This window comes from Notamacropus eugenii, chromosome 4, assembly GCF_028372415.1.
Source record: "Notamacropus eugenii isolate mMacEug1 chromosome 4, mMacEug1.pri_v2, whole genome shotgun sequence".
NCBI classification, from domain to species: Eukaryota; Metazoa; Chordata; class Mammalia; order Diprotodontia; family Macropodidae; genus Notamacropus; species Notamacropus eugenii.
This window is the reverse complement of record NC_092875.1, coordinates 319139522-319160219: the sequence shown is the minus strand read 5'-3', so window position 1 is coordinate 319160219 and position 20698 is coordinate 319139522. Positions and strand designations below refer to the sequence as shown.

Sequence of the window (20698 nt, the reverse complement as noted above, 5' to 3'; positions counted from 1 at the left end):
TGAATATATACAGTTTATACAATTCCTTTGCTTAACACCCTCCATGAACTACCAAATAAAGTTCTTACTACTTATCATGGCATGTAGAGTCTCCATAATCTGCCATCACACTATCTTTGCAACTTAATATTTTTTTTCTGCTATATTCCATGTGTTCCACACTGTGGACAAACGAAACTACTTGCTGATCCTCCCAACCACCTACTCTCAGTACATACTTTCCAATTTCATTCCTCCATGCTTTTTCACACGTGGTTCTTTTTGTCTGTAATGCTTTCTTTTTCCCAACTCCATACCCTCTTTCCTACCTGTTGAATTTCTATCCATTCTATAAAGTTTAGCTTAAGTGCTATCTTATCTTCAACCTTCTCTGATCTTATAGTTGGTACTAACCTTTCCCTCCAAGACTTTACATAGCACTTTAGACATATTATAGATATTTGTTTGTCACATTCTAGTGGAAAGTATATACCATTCCCAGTATCTGGCATAGTACTTTGCATACAGGTATTAATAAATAGTTGTTGAATTTACTTGAAAGAAATCCCTCATAAATTTGCCTCGTGTTCATTTGCCTCTTTTCATTTAAGATGAAACAATAAAGCTATAAAACTTATATAAACTAGCAAATCTTGGTTGCCTTTCTATAAAGTTAATTTAACAAGTTGACTTTCTAACATTCCAGAGAATCACCATTTTCCCTTGATATTGGTACTCTTTGACTTATTTGCATTATTGCAAATCAGTAACTATCATCTCTGTATAATTAACATGATGAACTACAAGTACCTATTGCACTATATTTTGATAGCGTGTGACAAGATTTTCCTGATCCTTGTAGGAATTTGTGTTAGCATGTTTGTGGCTTGAAAATATATTACCATATGAGGAGGATGCCTTTTTGCAGCAGTGACACCAGGTTATCATTTTCTCTGAGTTCTTCTTCTTATTTGAATTTAAACAAAATTCCAGGCATGAATAACAGTAAAAAATCCTAGAAATGCATAGGGGACAAAAATTCAAGAAATGGCCTCAGATGTCAGTGTACAAATACAACAAAGTCTGAGTAAGCTTCTAACTCAAGGAGGCAAATATAACATCAGATATATCACTAAGACTTGGTAGAAGAGGACACCTAACTAGCTCTGGAGGGGAATTGTTATCAAAGAATAAAGAAATATCAAAGTAGCATTGCATATTAAATAAGATATCCATATGAAGAAGTCCCAGAACATGAGTGGAAGGAAGAAGGTAGAATATGGTGGATAATATTTAGATGAGGATGAACAGAGACAGAAACAAAATCAGTTCTATTATTAGTACATATTGTAGACCAGAGGTGTCAAACACACTGCCCTTGGGCCACACATTCTTGAGTACTCCTCAAAATAGATTGAAATGAGGCCTGGAAGGACTTATATGATCTGATGCTGAGTGAAAGGAGCAGAACCAGGAGAACTTTGTGCACAACAATGACCACAGTATGCGAGAGTTTTTTCTGGTAGACTTGGAACTTCATAACAACACAAGAACTTAAAAAGAAAATTTCCCAATGGTCTTTTAAGGCAAAATGCCTTCCACACTCAGAGAAAGAACTACGGAATTCATTCGCAGAATGTAGCAGATCATTGTGTGTGTGTGTGTGTGTGCGCGCGCACACATTATGTTTTGATTTGTTATATGATTTCTTCCATTTATTTTAGTTCATCTACACAGCATGACTATAGTGAAAACGTATTCAATAGGAAAGTATGTCTAGATCCTATATAGAATTGTATGCCATCTTGGGGAGGAAGAGGGGTGGTGGGGAATAGGTAGGGGAGATGAAAAATCTAAGTGTCATAGTAGTGATTGTAGAACATTAAAAACAAAAAAAATAGATTGAAATGTAATTGGGAGATATTTAACAAAATAAATAAAAATATAATAGAATACAGATAATACTAAGATGTAGTTTTCTAAGTCAGTAAGCAGTTCTAGGGATTCTCATGTAAGGTTTTTTGGCTCCCATTTCTGTTTGAGTTTGACAGCACTGTTACAGACTACGTGGAAAGAAAAGAAATAGTTGAGTTCAGGAAACAGATCACAAGCTGAGCACGGAGACATGATAGGTAGGGTAGATAGAGATCTTCAGTTACCTTGTTTTCTGCTAGGTTTCTCCGACTCTGCCAAAAAGAGAATTGTAATTTTTTAACTTGCCTTGCTTTGATGGTTATTTCATACTTCAAAAGGTAGAAGTACTCTATCTGATTTTCACCAACAAAGAGGAATGGGTTCTTAAGGTGGAATTGTTGAGAACCTTGTAGGTAGGCTGTCTTGAAAGTTGTGATAGAAAAAGAAAAGAAAGCTATGCATTATTTGACATACTGTCTAGATATGGGGAGAAAGAGATTTCAGTGTTTATAGAGAAAGGATAATTCTATCGAATTTTATGGACTAAGATTCTTCAGAGGAAGTTAGCCCGTGCTCAAGAAAGAATTTCCGAAGAGACACACATGTATGTGCACACACCCTCACACACACATACACACACCAAATTCTTGGTGAAGAGGAAAAGGAGATCAAGAGAGTGACGCAAATGCACAGGGAACGGATTATTTGAGAATTTTAAAAGACATATGAAGATACTAGAAGCAAGGGCAGGTAATGGAAAATGAAAGTGTGGTATTATAAGAATCTAATTAAGAGTGGCAAAGCTTGGGATGAGATGGGGCTAGTAAGGAATGTTAAAGATTTAAAGACCAGAGAGGGAAAGAGAGGGGAGGGGAGAGAGAGAGAGAGAGAAAGAGAATTTTAAAATGTGTTGGGAAAAAATAGCAACAAGGAAGGGATATGAGTGGAAGTTGGAGTGAATGGAATGATGATAAATTATAGAGAGAAGACAGAGCTCCTCAGTTCTTATTGCACTTTTTTTTGTCTCAAGCTGCCAAAATGATTGACCTAAAATATAGGTCTGATTATTTCACTCTCATGCTCATTAAACTCCAGTGCCTTTCTACTGTTACCTCTGGGATCAAATATGAATTCTTCTGCTTGGCATTTAAAAATATAACCTGACTCCAGTCTACCTTTCCAGCTTTATTATGTATGATTTTCCTTCACACATTCGAATCTCGTCAAACTAGTTTTCCTTCAGTTGTTCACACTTAATAATCCATCATTTGTCTCTTTGTCTTTGTACAGGATGTTTCCCTTGTCTATAATGCCCTCCCTACTCATTTCCACCTCTGATCATCTCGTTTCCCCCAAAGCACAGTTCACAAATTATATCCTAGAGAAGACATTTCTTGAAACTCCCAAATGCTAATACCTTCCACCGAAATTACTTTGTATTTATTTTGTATACATATATTTGTATCAGTTTTTATTTGTATTTTGTTTCTCCTCACAAAATGTAAGCTCCTTGAGACCAGGGACTGTTTCATTTTTGTGTTTGTATCTTCAGTTCCTGGCACATATTGCACACTTAATAAAGCCTACTTAGTGAGTAACTGACCTACAAAATTATAGGTCCTTGATATTTTAACATCTTTTTCTTGCTCAGGAAAATTATCTTTATAATGAATAGGACATAACACAAATGGCTGATATGGAGCTGATAACCAGTGCTAGGTAGGGAGACAAAAGAGAACCTAGCTACCCTTGATATATTTGTCACCAGGACCAGAATTGACAGATATGATTGATTGTTGAGCTCCTGCTAATAGTCTTTGAAAGATGGTAGAAAATGAGGGACATATCACAGGATTGGAGAAGGGAAAATCTTCTGATTTGTTTAAAAGAAAAGAGAATGGAATCACATACACAGGAGGGCCTGCTATCACAGTTTCTATGATCTGCTTTTCTAAAAGGAAAGGCAACTTTTGAGGGGTTCACAATCTTCTTTAATCAAGCACATGTATCATTCACTTAGTTGAAGGGAAAAAGTCAGCAGCCTGAACTTCAGAGAAAATACAGAGAAATCTAAATCAACAGACAGCGCTTCCAAACTGTCTCACAGTAAGCAATACATACAGACCAACAGGCCAATGCAACTGCCTGACCATATATACGTAGTTATCAGATAGGAAAGCACCAACATCTGGGTTTTCAAAGCCCAGGGGCTGCTTAGCAGCTTCCCAGAATCTCATCTGGCAAACAAACACTTCCAGATAGTAAGCACCAAAGTAAAACCTTACCCTCAGAGTTTTTATACATTTTTTAGAGCCAGAGGGCATCACAACACTTGAAAACCAGTGCTTCATTAACAAAAGGTGTGGTCCTTCCTACAAATTTTCCCAGGCCCATTAATGGGTGATGAAGATCTTTAATCACATTATTCAGTCAGAGGCACTTGATTATACTAAAACAAAAACAGCAAAAGATCCTACTTGCTTACTATCACAGCCATTAAACTTGACTTTGATTTCTGCACAAAAATTCTAAAACAGGGATTATTAGTGAATATCTAGAAAGTAAGTCATGATCACGGAGAGCCATTGTGCCTTAATTGAGAATAGTTCGTGCCAGACTAGACTTGTTTCCATCAAAAAAGGAAACATTGTAGATGAAGGGAATACTGTTAAAAAGTCTCCTGTGCAATTCTAGTTGATGTGATGGGGAGATGTGAGTGAGAGGGATAAACTACTTTCCGGGGATTTGAAACTGGTTGAATGGCTAGACTCAAAAGATAGTCATCAATAATTTGAGGTCAGATTTGAAGGGATTCTCCAGTGGAATGTTTTGGGGATCTGAATTTGAGTTAGTGCTGTATAACCTTTTTATCAGTGACTCAAATAAAACATTAGATGGCGTATTTATCAGGTGTGCTAGGACAAATAACTAAGATATTAGATGACAAGATCAGGATCCAAAAGATTTTAACAAGTTGGAACACTGGGTCAAATCTAAAAAGATGAAATTTAATTGTAATAAATACAAAGCCTTATTGTTGAGATTAGAAAAAAATTCACAAATATGAAGAGAGAGTGATGACTAGAAAATAGTTTATCAGAGAAAGATCTGGATATTGTAGTAACTTGCAGCCTCAGTAGCAGTTGAAGATTCCATATAACAGCAAAAAAGAAAAGTTATCTTAGACAGTCTTCTGTGATGGTCAGACCGCATGTGGATTCTTTTGTCGAGTTTGGGATACCATGTTTTAGAAAAGACACTGATCTGCTAGAGAGCATTCAGAGGACTATCATCATGCTGAAAGGTCTGGAGGTTGTGTTGTTTAAGAATCAGTTGAATGAATGAGAAATGTTAGCCTAGAGAAAGAGATTAAAGAAAACTCTCATGTCCCCTTTAAGTGTTTAAAGAACTGACCATGTGGTGGGAGGATTAGACTATTCTCCTTGGCCCCAGGGAACAGAGTGATAAATAATTCATAGAAGTTGAAAGAAACAAATTTGGGTTTGATATAAGGAAAAACTTCCAGTTTTTTTTTTGTTGTTGTTTGTTTGTTTGTTTGTTTTTTAATGAGGGTATAGAGCTGTGATTTTATCATTACCGGTAACTTTCTATGAGGAAACTGTCTCTACTAGGGCAGATAGACACCTGCATTGCAACTTATAGTCTTAGGTTTCTTGAGTCATAGCGAGGTGTGTCACCAGTGAGATACAGGATATTTTAAGGATTGAATCATGCAGTATAATAAGCACTCTTTTCAAAACTAAACCTTGAGCCAAGAAACTAAAACTAAATTCATAACAACATAACAACTTATTACCAGGGTGGCCACATGGCCTTAAAGAGACATGCCTTTTTCCCCCAACAAGTATGGCCACATATCATTCAATATATAACATAACATAGCATAGCCCCACCTTATACATTCTTTGGGGGTCAAAATCTTTGAAGAATCTGTAAAATGTAAAAAATGACTCTAAACAAATTCTAGAGTAGCAGGAGCCACAAAAACGACAGAGTGAAAGAGATGTCCAGCCCAAGAAAGCCTGAAAGGCTGACAGGAAAGGTCTATCACACCAGGCTCAGAGTAGAGTGAGCCCAGCCTTGGGAGGGACAGAACTGGAGCAGAATTCAGGGTATAGAATCATGGGTAGCAGCAGTAGTTCTCAGATTTCTGAACCCCAAAACACCAAAGACAGCTTAAAAGGTCCATGAGAAAAGGCTTTCACCTGGGTGGGAAGAGAATGTGGTCTGGCCCTGGCTTTGGTGGAAGTCACTACAGCAGCATCCATTTGAGAAGCCCTTGGTCTAAAGACTCTGGGGGAATCAAACAGCTGATCTGGGTCTCAGCCCAGAGTGGCAGCCCTGGAGTGAGGAAGAGCCCTGATGTGGTTGAGCGGGTGGAGGTTCTGGAGAGGGAATTCTACTCAGAGATCCTGGGCAGAAAAGCTTGTGGTTGCTCCCAGAGGAGAGCACAGGCCAGGAGAGGAGTTTACTTGATTGTGCCACCTTGGAGGAACTGAGAACTTATAGGTCTTTAGAGTATACCCTCCTGTTGATAAAGGACTCAAAAGTCAAGTAACTGGCTGGGAAAATGCCCAAAAAAGGGGAAAAATAAGACTATAGAAGGTTAATTTCTTGGTGGACAGGTATTTTCTTCCATCCTTTTGGATGAGGAAGAATAAAGCATACTATCAGAAGAAAACATATAAGTCTAGACTTTTGCATCCAAAACCTCCAAAATAAATATGTAGTGGTGTCAGGCCATGGAAGAGCTCAAAAATGATTTTGAAAATCAAGTAAGAGAGATAGAAGAAAAATTGAGAAAGGAAATGAGAGTGATACAAAAAGTGAGTAAACAGTTTGCTAAAGGAGACCCCCTAAAAATGCTGAAGAAAATAACACCTTTAAAAAACTAACCCAAATGGCAAAAGAAGTCCAAAAAGCCCATTAGGAGAAGAATGCTTTTAAAAACAGAGTTAGCCAAATGGAAAAGGAGGTTCAAAAGGTCACTGAAGAAAATAGTTCTTTACAAATTAAAATGGAGCAGATGGAAACTAATGACTTTAGGAGAAACCAAGAAATTACAAAACAAAACCAAAAGAATGAAAAAATAGAAGACAATGTGAAATACCTCACTGGAAAAACAACTGACCTGAAAAATAGATCCAGGAGAGACAATTTAAAAATTATGGGACTACCTGAAAGCCGTGATCAAAAAAAGAGTCTAGACGTCATCTTTCATGAAATTATCAAGGAAAACTGCCCTGATATACTAGAACCAGAGGATAAAATAGAAATGGAAAGAATCCACCAATCACCTCCTGAAAGAGATCTGAAAAGAAAAACTCCTAGGAATATTGTAGCCAAATTCCTGAGTTCCCAGGTCAAGGAGAAAATATTGGAAGCAGCCAGAAAGAAACAATTAGAATATTGTGAAAATACAGTCAGGATAACACAACATCTAGCAGCTTCTACATTAAGGGACCAAAGGGCTTGCAGTATGATATTCCAGAAGTCAAAGGAAGTAGGATTAAAACCAAGAATCCTTCTGTTTGATAAACCCAAGGACCCCAGCTTCTGGGATAAGAACTCATTGTTTGACAAAAATTGCTGGGAAAACTGGATAACAGTGTGGCGGAAATTAGGCATAGACCCATACCTGACACCGTACACAAGAATAAAGTCCAAATGGGTACATGATTTAAGTATAAAGATTGATACCATGAATAAACTGGAGAAGCAAGGAATAGTGTATTTATCAGATCTATGGAGAAGGGAAGAATTCTTTACTAAAGGAGAGATAGAATGCATTATGAAATGCAAAATGGATAACTTTGATTACATTAAACTGAGAAGTTTTTGCACAACCAAACCCAATGCAACCAAAATCCGGAGGGATGTAGTAATTTGGGAAAGAATTTTTACAGCTAAGCTCGGGGATAAAGGCCTCATTTCTAGAATTTATAGAGAACTGATCCAAATGTATAATCATACAAGTCATTCCCCAATTGATAAATGGTCAAAGGATATGAACAGGCAATTTTCAGAGGAAGAAATTAAAGCTATCTATAATCATATGAAAAAATGCTCTAAATCACTTTTGATTAGAGAAATGCAAATCAAAACAACTCTGAGGTACCACATCATACCAATCAGATTGGCAAACATGACAGAACAGGAAGATGATAAATGTTGGAGAGGATGTGGGAGAGTTGGAATACTAATACACTGTTTGTGTAACTGTGAGCTGATCCAACCATTCTGGAGAGCAATTTGGAACTATGCTCAAAGGGCTACAAAAATGTGCATACCCTTTGACCCAGCAATATCGCTACTAGGACTATATCCCCAAGAGATCATAAAAATGGGAAAGGGTCCCACATGTACAAAAATATTTATAGCAGCACTCTATGTAGTTGCCAAAAACTGGAAGTCAAGGGGATGTCCATCAATTGGGGAATGGCTGAATAAATTATGGTATATGAATGTAATGGAGTACTATTGTGCCATAAGAAATGATGAACAAGAAGACTTCAGAGAGTCCTGGAAGGACTTATATGACCTGATGCTGAGTGAAAGGAGCAGAACCAGGAGAACTTTATGCACAGCAACAACCACAGTGTGTGAGAGGTTTTTCTGGTAGACTTAGATTTTTGTAATAACACAAGAACTTCTTACCAAAAAAAAAAAAAAAAAAATCCCAATGGAGGATCTCAAGGCAAAATGCCTGCCACACTCAGAGAGAGAAATATGGAAGTCACTCACATATTGTAGCAGATCATGTTTGTGTATGTGTATGTGTTTGTGTATCATGTTCTGATTTGTTATACGATTTCTTTCATTTATCTTAGTCTGACTACATAGCATGACTATAGTGAAAATATACTCAATAGGAAAGTATATGTAGAATCTATACAGAATTGTATGCAGTCGTGGGGAGGGAGGGGGGTAGTGGGGAGTAGGTGGGGAGGGATAAAATCGCAATTGTATGGCAGTGATTGTTAAACATTAAAAAATAAAAATAAAATAAAATAAAATAAAATACAAGTGACATAAAATAAAGATTCATATTTTCATAAAAAAAAAAAAAAACCAAGAATCACCTACCCAGGAAAACTGAGTATAATACTTCAGGGGAAAAAATGGTCATTCAATGAAATAGAGGACTTTCAAACATTCTTGATGAAAAGACCAGAGCTGAATAGAAAATTTGACTTTCAAACACAAGAATCAAGAGAAGCATGAAAAGGCAAACAAGAAACGGAAATCACAAAGAACTTTCTAAAGTTGAACTGTTTACGTTCTTACATGGAAAGATAATATTTGTAACTCTTGAAACTTTTCTCAGTATTTGGATAGTTGGAGGGATTATACACACACACACATATACACACATGCATATAGACAGAGGGCACAGGGTAAGTTGAATAGGAGGGGATATCTAAAAAAATAAAATTAAGAGGTGAGAGAGGAATATATTGGGAGGAGAAAGTAAGAAATGGAATGGGGCAAATTATCTCTCATAAAAGAGGCAAGAAAAAACTTTTTCAGTGGAGGGAAAAAGTGGGGAGGTGAAAAGGAAAAAGTGAAGCTTACTCTCATCACATTTGGCTTAAAGAGGGAATAATATGCACACTCAATTTGGTATGACAATTTTTCTTACGCTACAGGAAAGTAGGGGAGAAAGGGATAAGTGGGGTATGGGGAGGATGATAGAAGGGAGGGCAAATGGGAGGAGGGAGTAATTAGAAGTGAACAGTTTTGGGGAGGGACAAGGCCAAAAGAAAGAACAGAATAAATGGGGGCAGGATAGGATGGAGGGAAATATAGTTAGTCTTTCACAATGTGACTATTATGAAAGTCTTTTGAAAAACTACACATATATAGCCTACATTGAAATACTTGCCTTCTCAGTAGGAATGGGTGGGGAGGGAGGAAGGGAGAGAAGTTGGAACTTAAAGTTTTAGGAACAAATGTTCAAAAATGCCTTTGCATGCAACTGGGAAATAAGAAATATAGGTAATGGGATATAGAAATCGATCCTATACAGCCCTATAAGAAAAGAGAGAAGATGGGGATAAGGGAAGGGAGGGGTGTGATAGAAGGGAGGGCAGATTGAGGGAAGGGTTAATCAGAATGCACTGTGTTTTGGAGTGGGGGAAGGAGAGAGATGGGGAGAAAATTTGGAACTCAAAATCTGGTGGAAATGAATGTTGAAAACTAAAAATAAATAAATTTATTTTTTTCATTAATTTATTTATTTAACTTTTAACATTCATTTTCACAAAATTTTGGTTTCCAAATTTTCTCCCCATTTGTCCCCTCCCCCCACCCCAAAACACTGAGCATTCTAATTGCCCTTATCACTGATCTGCCCTCTCTTCTATCATCCCCCCCTTCCCTTGTCCCCATCTTCTCTTTTGTCCTGTAGGGCCAGATAACTTTCTATACCCCATTGCCTGTATTTCTTATTTCCTAGTAGCAAGAACAGTACTCAACAGTTGTTCCTAAAACTTTTGAGTTCCAACTTCTCTTCATCCCTCCCTCCCCACCCATTCCCTTTGGGAAGGCAAGCAATTCAATATAGGCCATATCTGTGTAGTTTTGCAAATGACTTCCATAATAGTCATGTTGTGTAAGACTAACTATATGTCCCTTCATCCTATCCTGCCCCCATTGCTTCTATTCTCTCTTTTGATCCTGTCCCTCCCCATGAGTGTCAACCTCAAATTGCTCCCTCCTCCCCATGCCCTCCCTTCCATCATCCCCCCCACCCTGCTTATCCCCTTATCCCCAACTTTCCTGTATTGTAAGATAGGTTTTCATACCAAAATGAGTGTGCATTTTATTCTTTCCTTTAGTGGAATGTGATGAGAGTAAACTTCATGTTTTTCTCTCACCTCCCCTTTTTTCCCCTCCAATAAAAAGTCTTTTGCTTGCCTCTTTTATGAGAGATAATTTGCCTCATTCCATTTCTCCCTTTCTCCTCCCAATATATTTCTCTCTCACCGCTTAATTTCATTTTAAGATATGATCCCATCCTATTTAGTTCACTCTGTGCTCTGTGTGTGTGTGTGTGTGTGTGTGTGTGTGTGTGTGTGTGTTATCCTACCCACTACCCAGATACTGAAAAGTTTCAAGAGTTACAAATATTGTTTTTCCATGTAGGAATGTAAACAGTTCAACTTTAGTAAGTCCCTTATGACTTCTCTTTGCTGCTTAGCTTTTCATGGTTCTCTTCATTCTTGTGTTTGAAAGTCAAATTTTCTTTTCAGCTCTGGTCTTTTCATCAAGAATGCTTGAAAGTCCTCTATTTTATTGAAAGACTATTTTTTCCCCTGAAGTATTATACTCAGTTTTGCTGTGTAGGTAATTCTTGGTTTTAATCCTACTTCCTTTGACTTCTGGAATATCATACTGCAAGCCCTTTGATCCCTCAATGTACAAGCTGCTAGATCTTGTGTTAGCTTGATTGTATTTCCACAATACTTGAATTGTTTCTTTCTAGCTGCTTGCAATATTTTCTCCTTGACCAGGGAACTCTGGAATTTGGCCACAATGTTCCTAGAAGTTTCTCTTTTTGGGTCTCTTTCAGCAGAGGATCTGTGGATTCTTTCAATATTTCTTTTGCCCTCTGGTTCTAAAATATCAGGGCAGTTTTCCTTGATAATTTCATGAAAGATGATGTCTAGGCTCTTTTTTGGATCATGGCTTTCAGGTAGTCCCATAATTTTTAAATTGTCTCTCCTGGATCTATTTTCCAGGTAAGTTGTTTTTCCAATGAGATATTTCACATTATCTTCTATTTTTTCATTCTTTTGGTTTTATTTTGTGATTTCTTGGTTTCTCATAAAGTCATTAGCCTTCATCTGTTCCATTCTAATTTTGAAAGAACTATTTTCTTCAGTGAGCTTTTGAACCTCCTTTTCCATTTGGCTAATTCTGCTTTTGAAAGCATTCTTCTCCTCATTGGCTTTTTTAACCTCTTTTGCCAATTGAGTTGGCCTATTTTTCAAGGTGTTATTTTCTTCAGCATTTTTTTGGGTCTCCTTTAGCAAGGTATTGACCTGTTTTTCATGCTTTTCTTGCATCTCTCTCATTTCTCTTCCCAGTTTTTCCTCCACCTCTTTAACTTGATTTTCAAAATCCTTTTTGAGCTCTTCCATGGCTTGAGCCCATTGAATATTTATTTTGGGTGTTTGGGATACAGAAGCCTTGACTTCTATGTCTTTCCCTGATGGTAAGCATTGTTCTTCCTCATCTGAAAGGATCTCTTCACCAAGAAAGTAACCTTCTGTGGTCTTATTTTTTTTCCCTTTTCTGGGCATTTTCCCAGCCAGTGACTTGACTTCTGAGCTTCCTCTTCACACCCACCTTGCCTCCAGATCTGCCCAGCGAGTGCTTGGAGTCTGCGATTCAAATGCTGCTTCCTAGCCTCAGGGCAGGGGTGGGGCAGGGCTGTTATTCAGTGTGAGATTAAGTTCAGGTGTTCAATGGGGGTAGTGCAGACACACAGGGCTTAGTTCCCTCAGAGGGTTTTATGTGGAGACCTTCAACAATGAATCTGAGCTCCTGCCTCCTTTGGGAGCCATTGTCTGCTGCCGCCTCCGCTGCTGCCTCTCGAGAGGGCCTGAGTTCTGGGGACACCCCACTCTGTTCTCGGCCACCCAGAAAGACTCTCTCACTGACCTTTGGTGCCTGTGGGTGGAGGGACCTGTGTGGCCACTGGAGATTCTGTCCCTGAAGCCTGCTCAGATCTGCTCCTCTTGGTGCTGCGCGGCCAAGGCAAGGCTGGGCTCTGCTCCAGGTCTGGTGTGCAACAGACCTTTCGGGTCAGTTTTTCATGTCTCTCTGGAACAGAAATCTCCTCCACTCCATTGTTCTGTGGCTTCTGCTGCTCCAGAATCTGTTGGGAGTTCTTCTTTACAGGTAATTTATGGGCTGTGGGTTTGGAGCTAGCATATATGTATCTTTCTACTCCACCATCTTGGCTCCTCCCCCAAAATAAATAAATTTAAATTAAACGAAATAAAGAAACAAACCTAAAAAAGAGAAAATTAACCTGTTAATATCCTTTGATCTTATCTTTTGAGCAACTGCTCTTGTTCTTAGATATTTCAAGTCTTTCATTTCCCAACACTGATTCTTTTCTTCTGATATTTTAGAATATCTTTAAAGGGAACACATACTTGTGTACATGTGTGTGTCTGTGTGTGTGAGAGAGAGTGTATTGTTGTTGAATCATTCATGTCCAACTCTTCATGATCCCATCAACATAACAATCCCATAAGCCCTTCTATCCTTCACTCTCTCTCAAAGTCTGTCCAACTTCATGTTTGTTCCATGATATTATTCTTCTGTCTCATCCTCTGCCATCCTCTTTTCCTTTTACTGACATCAAGGTCTTGTCTAGAATAGTTAAGCTTCAGCTTCAGTATTTGACCTTCCAGTAAATAACCTGAATTAATTTCTTTATGTATGGACTGATTTGACTTCCTTGCTGTCTAAAGGACTCTCAGAAATCTTCTCCAGAACCAAAATTCAAAAACATTGATTCTATGGACTTACCTTTCCTTATAGTCCAACTCTTACAGCCATACAATACTACTGGAAAAACCATGACTTTCACTGTGTGAACCTTTATGATGTCTCTTATTTTTTAGTATGCTGTCCAGATTTGCCATAGCTTTCCTTCCACAGAACAAGTGTCTTTTAATTTCATGACTGTAGTTGCCATCTGCAGTGATCTTTGAGCCCAAAAATCTAAAATCTGATACTGTTTCCATTCTCACTCTGTTTGCCAGGAAGTGATGGGACCAGTTTGCCAAGATCTTAGTATTTTTTTTTTTAATGTTAAGCTTCAAGCCAGCTTTTAAACTCTTACTCTCATCAAGAGGCTTCTTAATTCCTCTGCACTTTCTGCCTTTAAAATGGTGTTATCTGCATATCTGAGGTGGTTGTTATTTCTCCTGGCAACCTTAATTCTGGCTTTTTGATTTATCCAGATGGGCATTTCACATGATGTACTCTGTACATAAGTTAAATAAATAAGGTGACAATGTACAGCCTTGTCATACTCCTTTTCCAATCTTAAGCCAATCAGTTGTTTCATGTTCGGTTCTAAGTTGCTTCTTATCTAGCATACAGGTTCTTCAGGAGACAAGTAAGATGATGATCTAGCACTCCCATCTCTTGGAGCACTTGCCACATTTTGTTGTGATCCACTTTAATGTAGTCAGTGAAGCAGAAGTAGATGTTTTTCTGGAACTCCCTTGCTTTCTCCATTGTTAACAATGAATGTTAACAATTTGATCGCTAGTTCCTTTGAAACTTTGAAAATTAGTCTGTTCTTCTGATAACTCTCTGTTCACATATTGCTGAAGTCTGGCTTGCAGAATTCTGAAGCATAACTTTTCTGGTGTGTGAAATGAGCACAATTGTTTGATAATTTGAACATTCTCTGACCTGGCCTTTCTTTAGGATTGGGATGTAAACTGATCTTTTCCAAACTACTGGCCACTATTATGTTTTCCAAATTTGCTGGCATATTGAGTGCAACATTTTAACAGCATCATTTTTTAGGGTTTTAAATGGCTTAGCTGGAATTTCATCACCTCCACTAGTATTGTTAGCAATGCTTTCTAAGGCCTTTTGAGTATTACCAATTAAAAGAGTTGTTTCTTATTCTAGCTTTTTGATTCATCCAGATGGGCATTCTTGAAGGTAACTAATTTTGTTAATTTTTATTTTTAACTGGCTAACAAAATATGTTCATTTATAGTTAAAAAAAATTATTTCACAATGAAATATCTTTTAATAGAGATAGCAGTTCTGTTATAACATTACCTTTTTAAATTTCAGATTTCCTCAGGTTGCAGGAATGGAGTTTGGATTTGATCCAGATGCAGAGCCAGGACACCGAATTATACGAGACACTGTAAAAATTCAAGGACAGTACTTAAGGAAAAAACAAGTATATCTTCTTGCTATTAAGGAGTACATTGCAAATGTGAGATTTCATTCTTTTGAAATTATTATTTGAAATTAAATCAGTACCTTGGAAGGTTTTTTTTGTAAAGTAAAACTTTGTTTTTTGATGATTTCATTTTATCATTGATTTCAATAAATACTATCAGTAAATTTTAAGTTGCTTCCTACATTTTGAATTCCATTTTTTTCATTATTTGAATCTCTGGCCGCATTATAATCTCTGTACTTTTTGTATGGCTAGATAGTAAAAATATAGCAACACATTCATATATCCTTTTTTTGAAACTTTTTAAAAAATAAGTTGTCAACATTCTTAGCTATGTTTACTAGAAAGAATGAATTTCTGTATTTTTATTTTATAAATAGTTCTAATTTGTTTAAAAGCATTTTATTAATTGTAGTAACTTTTGATGATGCACAAACTTGAGCCTGCTGTGGCTCATTTGTAAGAACTTTCTGCCCAGACAGGCCCTAGGCTGCTTGATAATAGAGTCAAAGGGATCAGGACTAAGCACAGGGAGTAGGAAGGGAGATTGTGAGATTATTAGTGCATATGTGTAGAAATGTCCATCTTTGACAACATATTAGTGAATGTATGTCATTATTTCAAAAGCAAATATAAAAATTTTAAATCATCCTTCATGTTGTATTACTTGAAATGGATAATTGAAATCTTTGTTGATTTTTCAGGGGAAGGATGGTTATATAATGCTTAAAAGTTGTCCTCGAATGTTTGATACAGAAACTGCACAGACACTTTCTACAGTGGTTCTGAATCATTTTGAATCGGTCAAAATTATGCAGGGCAGGAAGCAGTGCCTTTCAGGCCATCGAATGAGCTTAATTACTATGTCTAAAACAGCATCATTTACAGGTAATTGAAATTTTATTTTACAGAAAATAACTTGCTCATGACATTTTAATAGGTAGCATTCACTTAGTATTGATTCACATTCATTTTTATATTAATCATCACTTGATATAATGAGATTGGAGATAAACTTAAGTGTCAAAAATGGATACTCTTGTGTGTGTTGTTTCAATTTCTGGTCAAATTACTGAGCCATTTAATCATCCTACTGGGTTTTGGACCTCCTGCTGTCCATTTGTGGTCCTGTGGCTTCCAATTTATGAAACAAGTGATGCATTCATTATCCATTATTCTTGCTATGTGAACTACTGAATCCCTCTAACAAGACAAATTGTGTACTGTACTTGTCATGTAAATCATAGAAAGGTTCTACATAAGAAAGGTTTTGATTCAAGGAAATCTAGTAATATAATGTTGTGTATTCTTTTGAGAATGTAGTAAAGAAATGGAAAAGATAATTTCCAAATGAACACCATAACTTCTTTGGAAGTATGTTTGCTTGTTTATTTATAACTTGAAATTCACAATTTGACTTTAGAATTTCTGGTGACGATGATTAGTCTGAATTCACCTCCAAATTGAACTGGAAAAATCTCTCTAATCTCATGCTAATTTTTTTTTCCCATATGAGAGTAAAAGAAGTTCTTTTTTATGGCCAGTGCCTCAGTTTGTGCCTGTGATTCCATTTATCCACCTCCTCTCCTTCTAGATGCTTATTCTTTCAGTTTTAACTTCTCTATGGTCTTTTACGCTACAGTAATGGTCAGGACTACCTTATCATAATAAGGGGGAAAATAACTCACTTGAACCTTTTGCCCTCTAAAACAACTATCATCTCTCTCTCCCTCCCTGCCTCCCTGCCTCCCTCCCTCCCCCCCTCCTCCTTTCCCCCCCTCGGTCAATGTTTGATCATAAATTAGAAATGTATCAAGTGCTACTTCTCTTTCTTCACTACATTTTCCTATTAACCCACTGGCTTCTAACTTCTTCATTCCTCTAAGAACTCTTATCTTCATCTCCAAATCTGATGGCGGTTCCTCATTTCTCATTTGTCTTGATCACTGTATCATTTGATACCATCCACTTTATCCAAAAAGCATTTACTGTTTACTAAGATAATCATCAATGACTTGTCAAATGCTTATCACTGTGTTCCAGGCACTGTTCTAAGTGTTGAAGAAACAAACAGAACCAAAAACAATCCTTGCTCTCAAGGAGCATACATTCTAATAACTAGATGTAGCAATAATAGAAAATGTACAGAGTACACGTAAGACAGTCTGATAGGAGGAGGCATTTGCAGCAAGGGGACCGGAGAATGGCCTCCTACCTGAGGTTAGATTTGAGAATGGTCTTTAAGAAAGTAAGGGAAAAGAAGGAGTTGGATAGAAGGAAGGAGAAGGGCATGCCAGGCAAGAACAAAGGTGTGGAGACAGGAGGTGGAATATTGTGTTCAAGGAATTGCAAGTTGACCAGTGCAGCTGGATTGCAGAATACATGAAGAGCAGTAAGGGTAAAAAGAATGGAAAGAGAGGAAGGAGGCAGTTATGATGGGCTTGAGATGCCAAACAAAAGAGCCCATATTTGATTCTGATGGTAAGAAGTTGCTACTGGAGCTCACTAAAGCAGGGAGGAAAAATAATCACTCCTTCATTTTAGAAAAATCACCTTGGCAGCAGAGGAGGAAGATTTAGAATGGAGAGAAACTTGAAACACATACACTAGTTAGAAAGCTATTGCAGCCATCCAGGCAAAGAATGGGAGCCCAAACTAAAGTTGTGACTATATGTATGTATGTATGCATGCATACATATATATGTGTATGTATATATGTGTGTGTGTATACATATATATATATATACATACAGAAGGAGACATAGATGAGAGACATTGTGAAGATAGAAATAACAAGATTTGTCAGTGGATTCAGAAAGGTAAAGATAATGAGTTTTGTTTTATATATGTTGAATTTGAGATACCTGCAGGATATCCAACTCAATATTTCCAAGACGCAACTGGAGATGGGTGACTGTACTTCAGGAGAGAGCCAGTTTTCTTCAAAAACTATTGAAACAGTTCTTGAGACCCAAAACAGTGCACAAGGAGTCAAAAACTCCTTCAAAATTGACACCCAGCACGCCACCATGGCAAATGTGGAGGCAGGAAAGCTGCATCCAAGTGAATCAGTGCTGTATCCTTGCTGAATTTCTTTTCCATGCTATGGTTCAGTAAACTTCCTTTTGTTAAATGTCACATGGACTATAAGTGTCTCATTTCTTAATAGTCCTGACCACTTGAACCACTGGACAAGCCTGAGTCAGATCTGGTTTGCAATACCCTCTGTCTTGAAATGCTTTTATCCCTTTGTGATGCATAATCCTACTTCTTATTTTTCTTTTGCCCCTTAAATATTAGCAGTCCCCACTTTTTCCTTTTGATTCTCTTTTCTTCCTTCTTCATTTCCTTTCCCTTGGAAATTTCATGGCTTTGAGTACCATTTTTATTTCGATGATTTTCAGATAATTAACATTCAATCACAGGTTCTCTCCTGAACTAAGATCTTGGTTTTTCAACTGGTTACTAGACATTTCAATTTGGATGTCAAAACTGAAGTCATCTTCACATCAAAAATCTGACCTCTCCCACCTGACTTTTAGCAGTGCCATCATCCTACTAGTTACCTAGATTTGGGAATCTTGGAGCAATCTTTAACTTCTTTCTTTTTATTTCTTCCCACATATATTACCTATTACTTCTATCTCCACAATTTCTTGATTTAACCCTTTCCTTTGCATTTTAACCACTGGGGGTAGCTGATTGGCATAGTAAGTATAGTATTGAACTTGGATTCAGGGGGTTGATTTCAAATCCTGCCTCACATATTTACTTTCTATGTTACCCTGGGCAAGTCACTTAAACTCAGTTTCCTCATCTGTAAAATGAGAATATTAATAGTACCTATTTCATAGGGTTATTGTGAGGATCAAATAAAATAACATATGTAAAGTGCTTTGTAAACCTTAAAGCTTAAACCTTAAAACCTTAAATGTTATTATTATTATCATTATTATTATTGCCATCCTAATTAAGACTCTTGTTGGAATACCATAATATTATTTTTATCAATTTACCTTTTACCTTCAAAACTTTCAGTAAATTCCTTTTGCCTCTAATTTAAATGAAATTTAATTGTTAGGTATTTACTGAGTACCAACTGTATGGAAAAACCTATGTTTTAAGGGATTTTTGAAAAATTTTGGTCCTTTCTTTCAAGCAACTTTTTACTTGGGACCAAGCCATAAACATGGGAAAAGTTAAATAACAGCAAAATATTTAAAAAATGGTTTACGGCAATAATAGAAAGTGTCATAAAACAATACAAAGTTAGTTGCCAAAATGAGTGAATAAACAGTAATTTACTGTAAGATTTAAGAGGAGAAAGAGATCACTTTAGACTGAGATGATCAGGGAAAGCATTATGCCAATGGTAAGTAAGACTTGAGCTGAAGGTTCTTGGAAGTCTGGTAGGAGTTTAATATTATAAAGAAGAAGGAGAAGTAATTTAAAGTCAGGTTTTGTAGGTTATGTGACCAACAAAACAGGGGATTATTTTCTTTTGTCCCCATCACCTCTCCAAAATTCCTCAAAAGGGCAATTCTGTGTGAAGAGATAGAGCAGTTACAGTTTTCTTCACAGGCTGTTGCCAAGAAGCCTAACAAGGTAACAGCTGAGAACGCAAATTCCTAACTCTCTCCCCACCCCCACTACTGCTTCCCACCCTCGCCAGCTCCCACTCTCTGGCAAAGTGCACAGCCAGAATTACTACCAGCTCCAGAATTCAGAATTTCTTGCTGCTATCACAGTTTCTGCTAGCATACCTTGTCTCTCTCCTCACCTCACCATTTTGTGGTAATAAGAATATACCTCAACTCTGTCTTCCTACATGCAGAGGAAGTTGTATGGGAGGGTGACAGAGTATTCCAACAGAGAACTAAAGAACAGAGGGAGCTGGGGGAGGGAGCCAGTGTACATGTGAGCCTAAACCTGGCCTGGTGAAAAGGGACTTAGAGCAGGCCAGTCCTGTCCCCCAAGGAGTCATTGAGACAAGAACTGCTGATGCTAATGTAAAGGGAATTCCTCAATGCAAAATGAAGCTGAGATGAATTTGACATATATTCCTCAGGGGATCTGCCTTCAAAAGGGAAGGAGTCAGAAAGTAATAATTAGGGAATGAGGAAAAAAGATTAAAAGCACCAATGATTTCAATGATTTTTTTATGTAAAACTTAGATAAATGGAAGAACTTATCCTTCCATTAAATTGCAATGTTCTTGTTCTTTTGTGTATAGAATGTTAAGATTGGTATAATTCATCCCTTCTAATATTAAATCCTTTCCATTCTTTAATCATTGGTCAAGGATCTCTGATTTAGAGTATCAGTAGTAAAATTAAAGTTTGTAGAGACAGCCTAATAATTGTGACTTTTAATACACTATTCCCTTTCCTATCACTATACCACCATCATTGCAAAAGCAACATAAGAGCCACACAGGATTGAGGGGCTTTTTTATATTTTTCTTTGTTTCATGGATTGGCCTGGCCAAAAGATGCATCACTGTTCCATTGGTAATGAGCCTTTGGATATGTAGGTGGACTAGTACTCAGAAAACTGATTCAGTTTATTGCCAGAACTGTACTTAAAACTATTCCAGTTGTAGGACCTACAGGATCTTATGCTCCAAAGCAGAGTGCTCACCTCCATGCCATGAAGAGACATTGGATGAGAACTTTGTAGAGAATATAGAGGGAAAAGTAGTGGAGAAAAGATAGAACAGTAGTTCTCTAACAGAAAAAGTATTTCTTTTAATATAGTAGTAATATCCTGTAAGTAGAATAAGTATTTTTCTTTAATATAGTATACTAGGACCAGATTGTAGAAAGTCTT

At 37.1% G+C, this 20698-nt stretch overlaps 1 protein-coding gene across 1 annotated transcript in view; it reads left to right on the top strand.

Annotated features, from left to right (window-relative positions):
* Positions 1 to 20698, top strand: part of LOC140501445 (mannosylglucosyl-3-phosphoglycerate phosphatase-like) — a 69491-nt gene that overhangs the window by 47584 nt on the left and 1209 nt on the right. Inside the window, exons 6-7 of the mRNA XM_072605039.1 lie at positions 14755 to 14902; positions 15574 to 15757. Coding sequence (XP_072461140.1) covers positions 14755 to 14902; positions 15574 to 15757 — 332 coding nt within the window. The remainder of the gene's footprint in view (positions 1 to 14754; positions 14903 to 15573; positions 15758 to 20698) is intronic.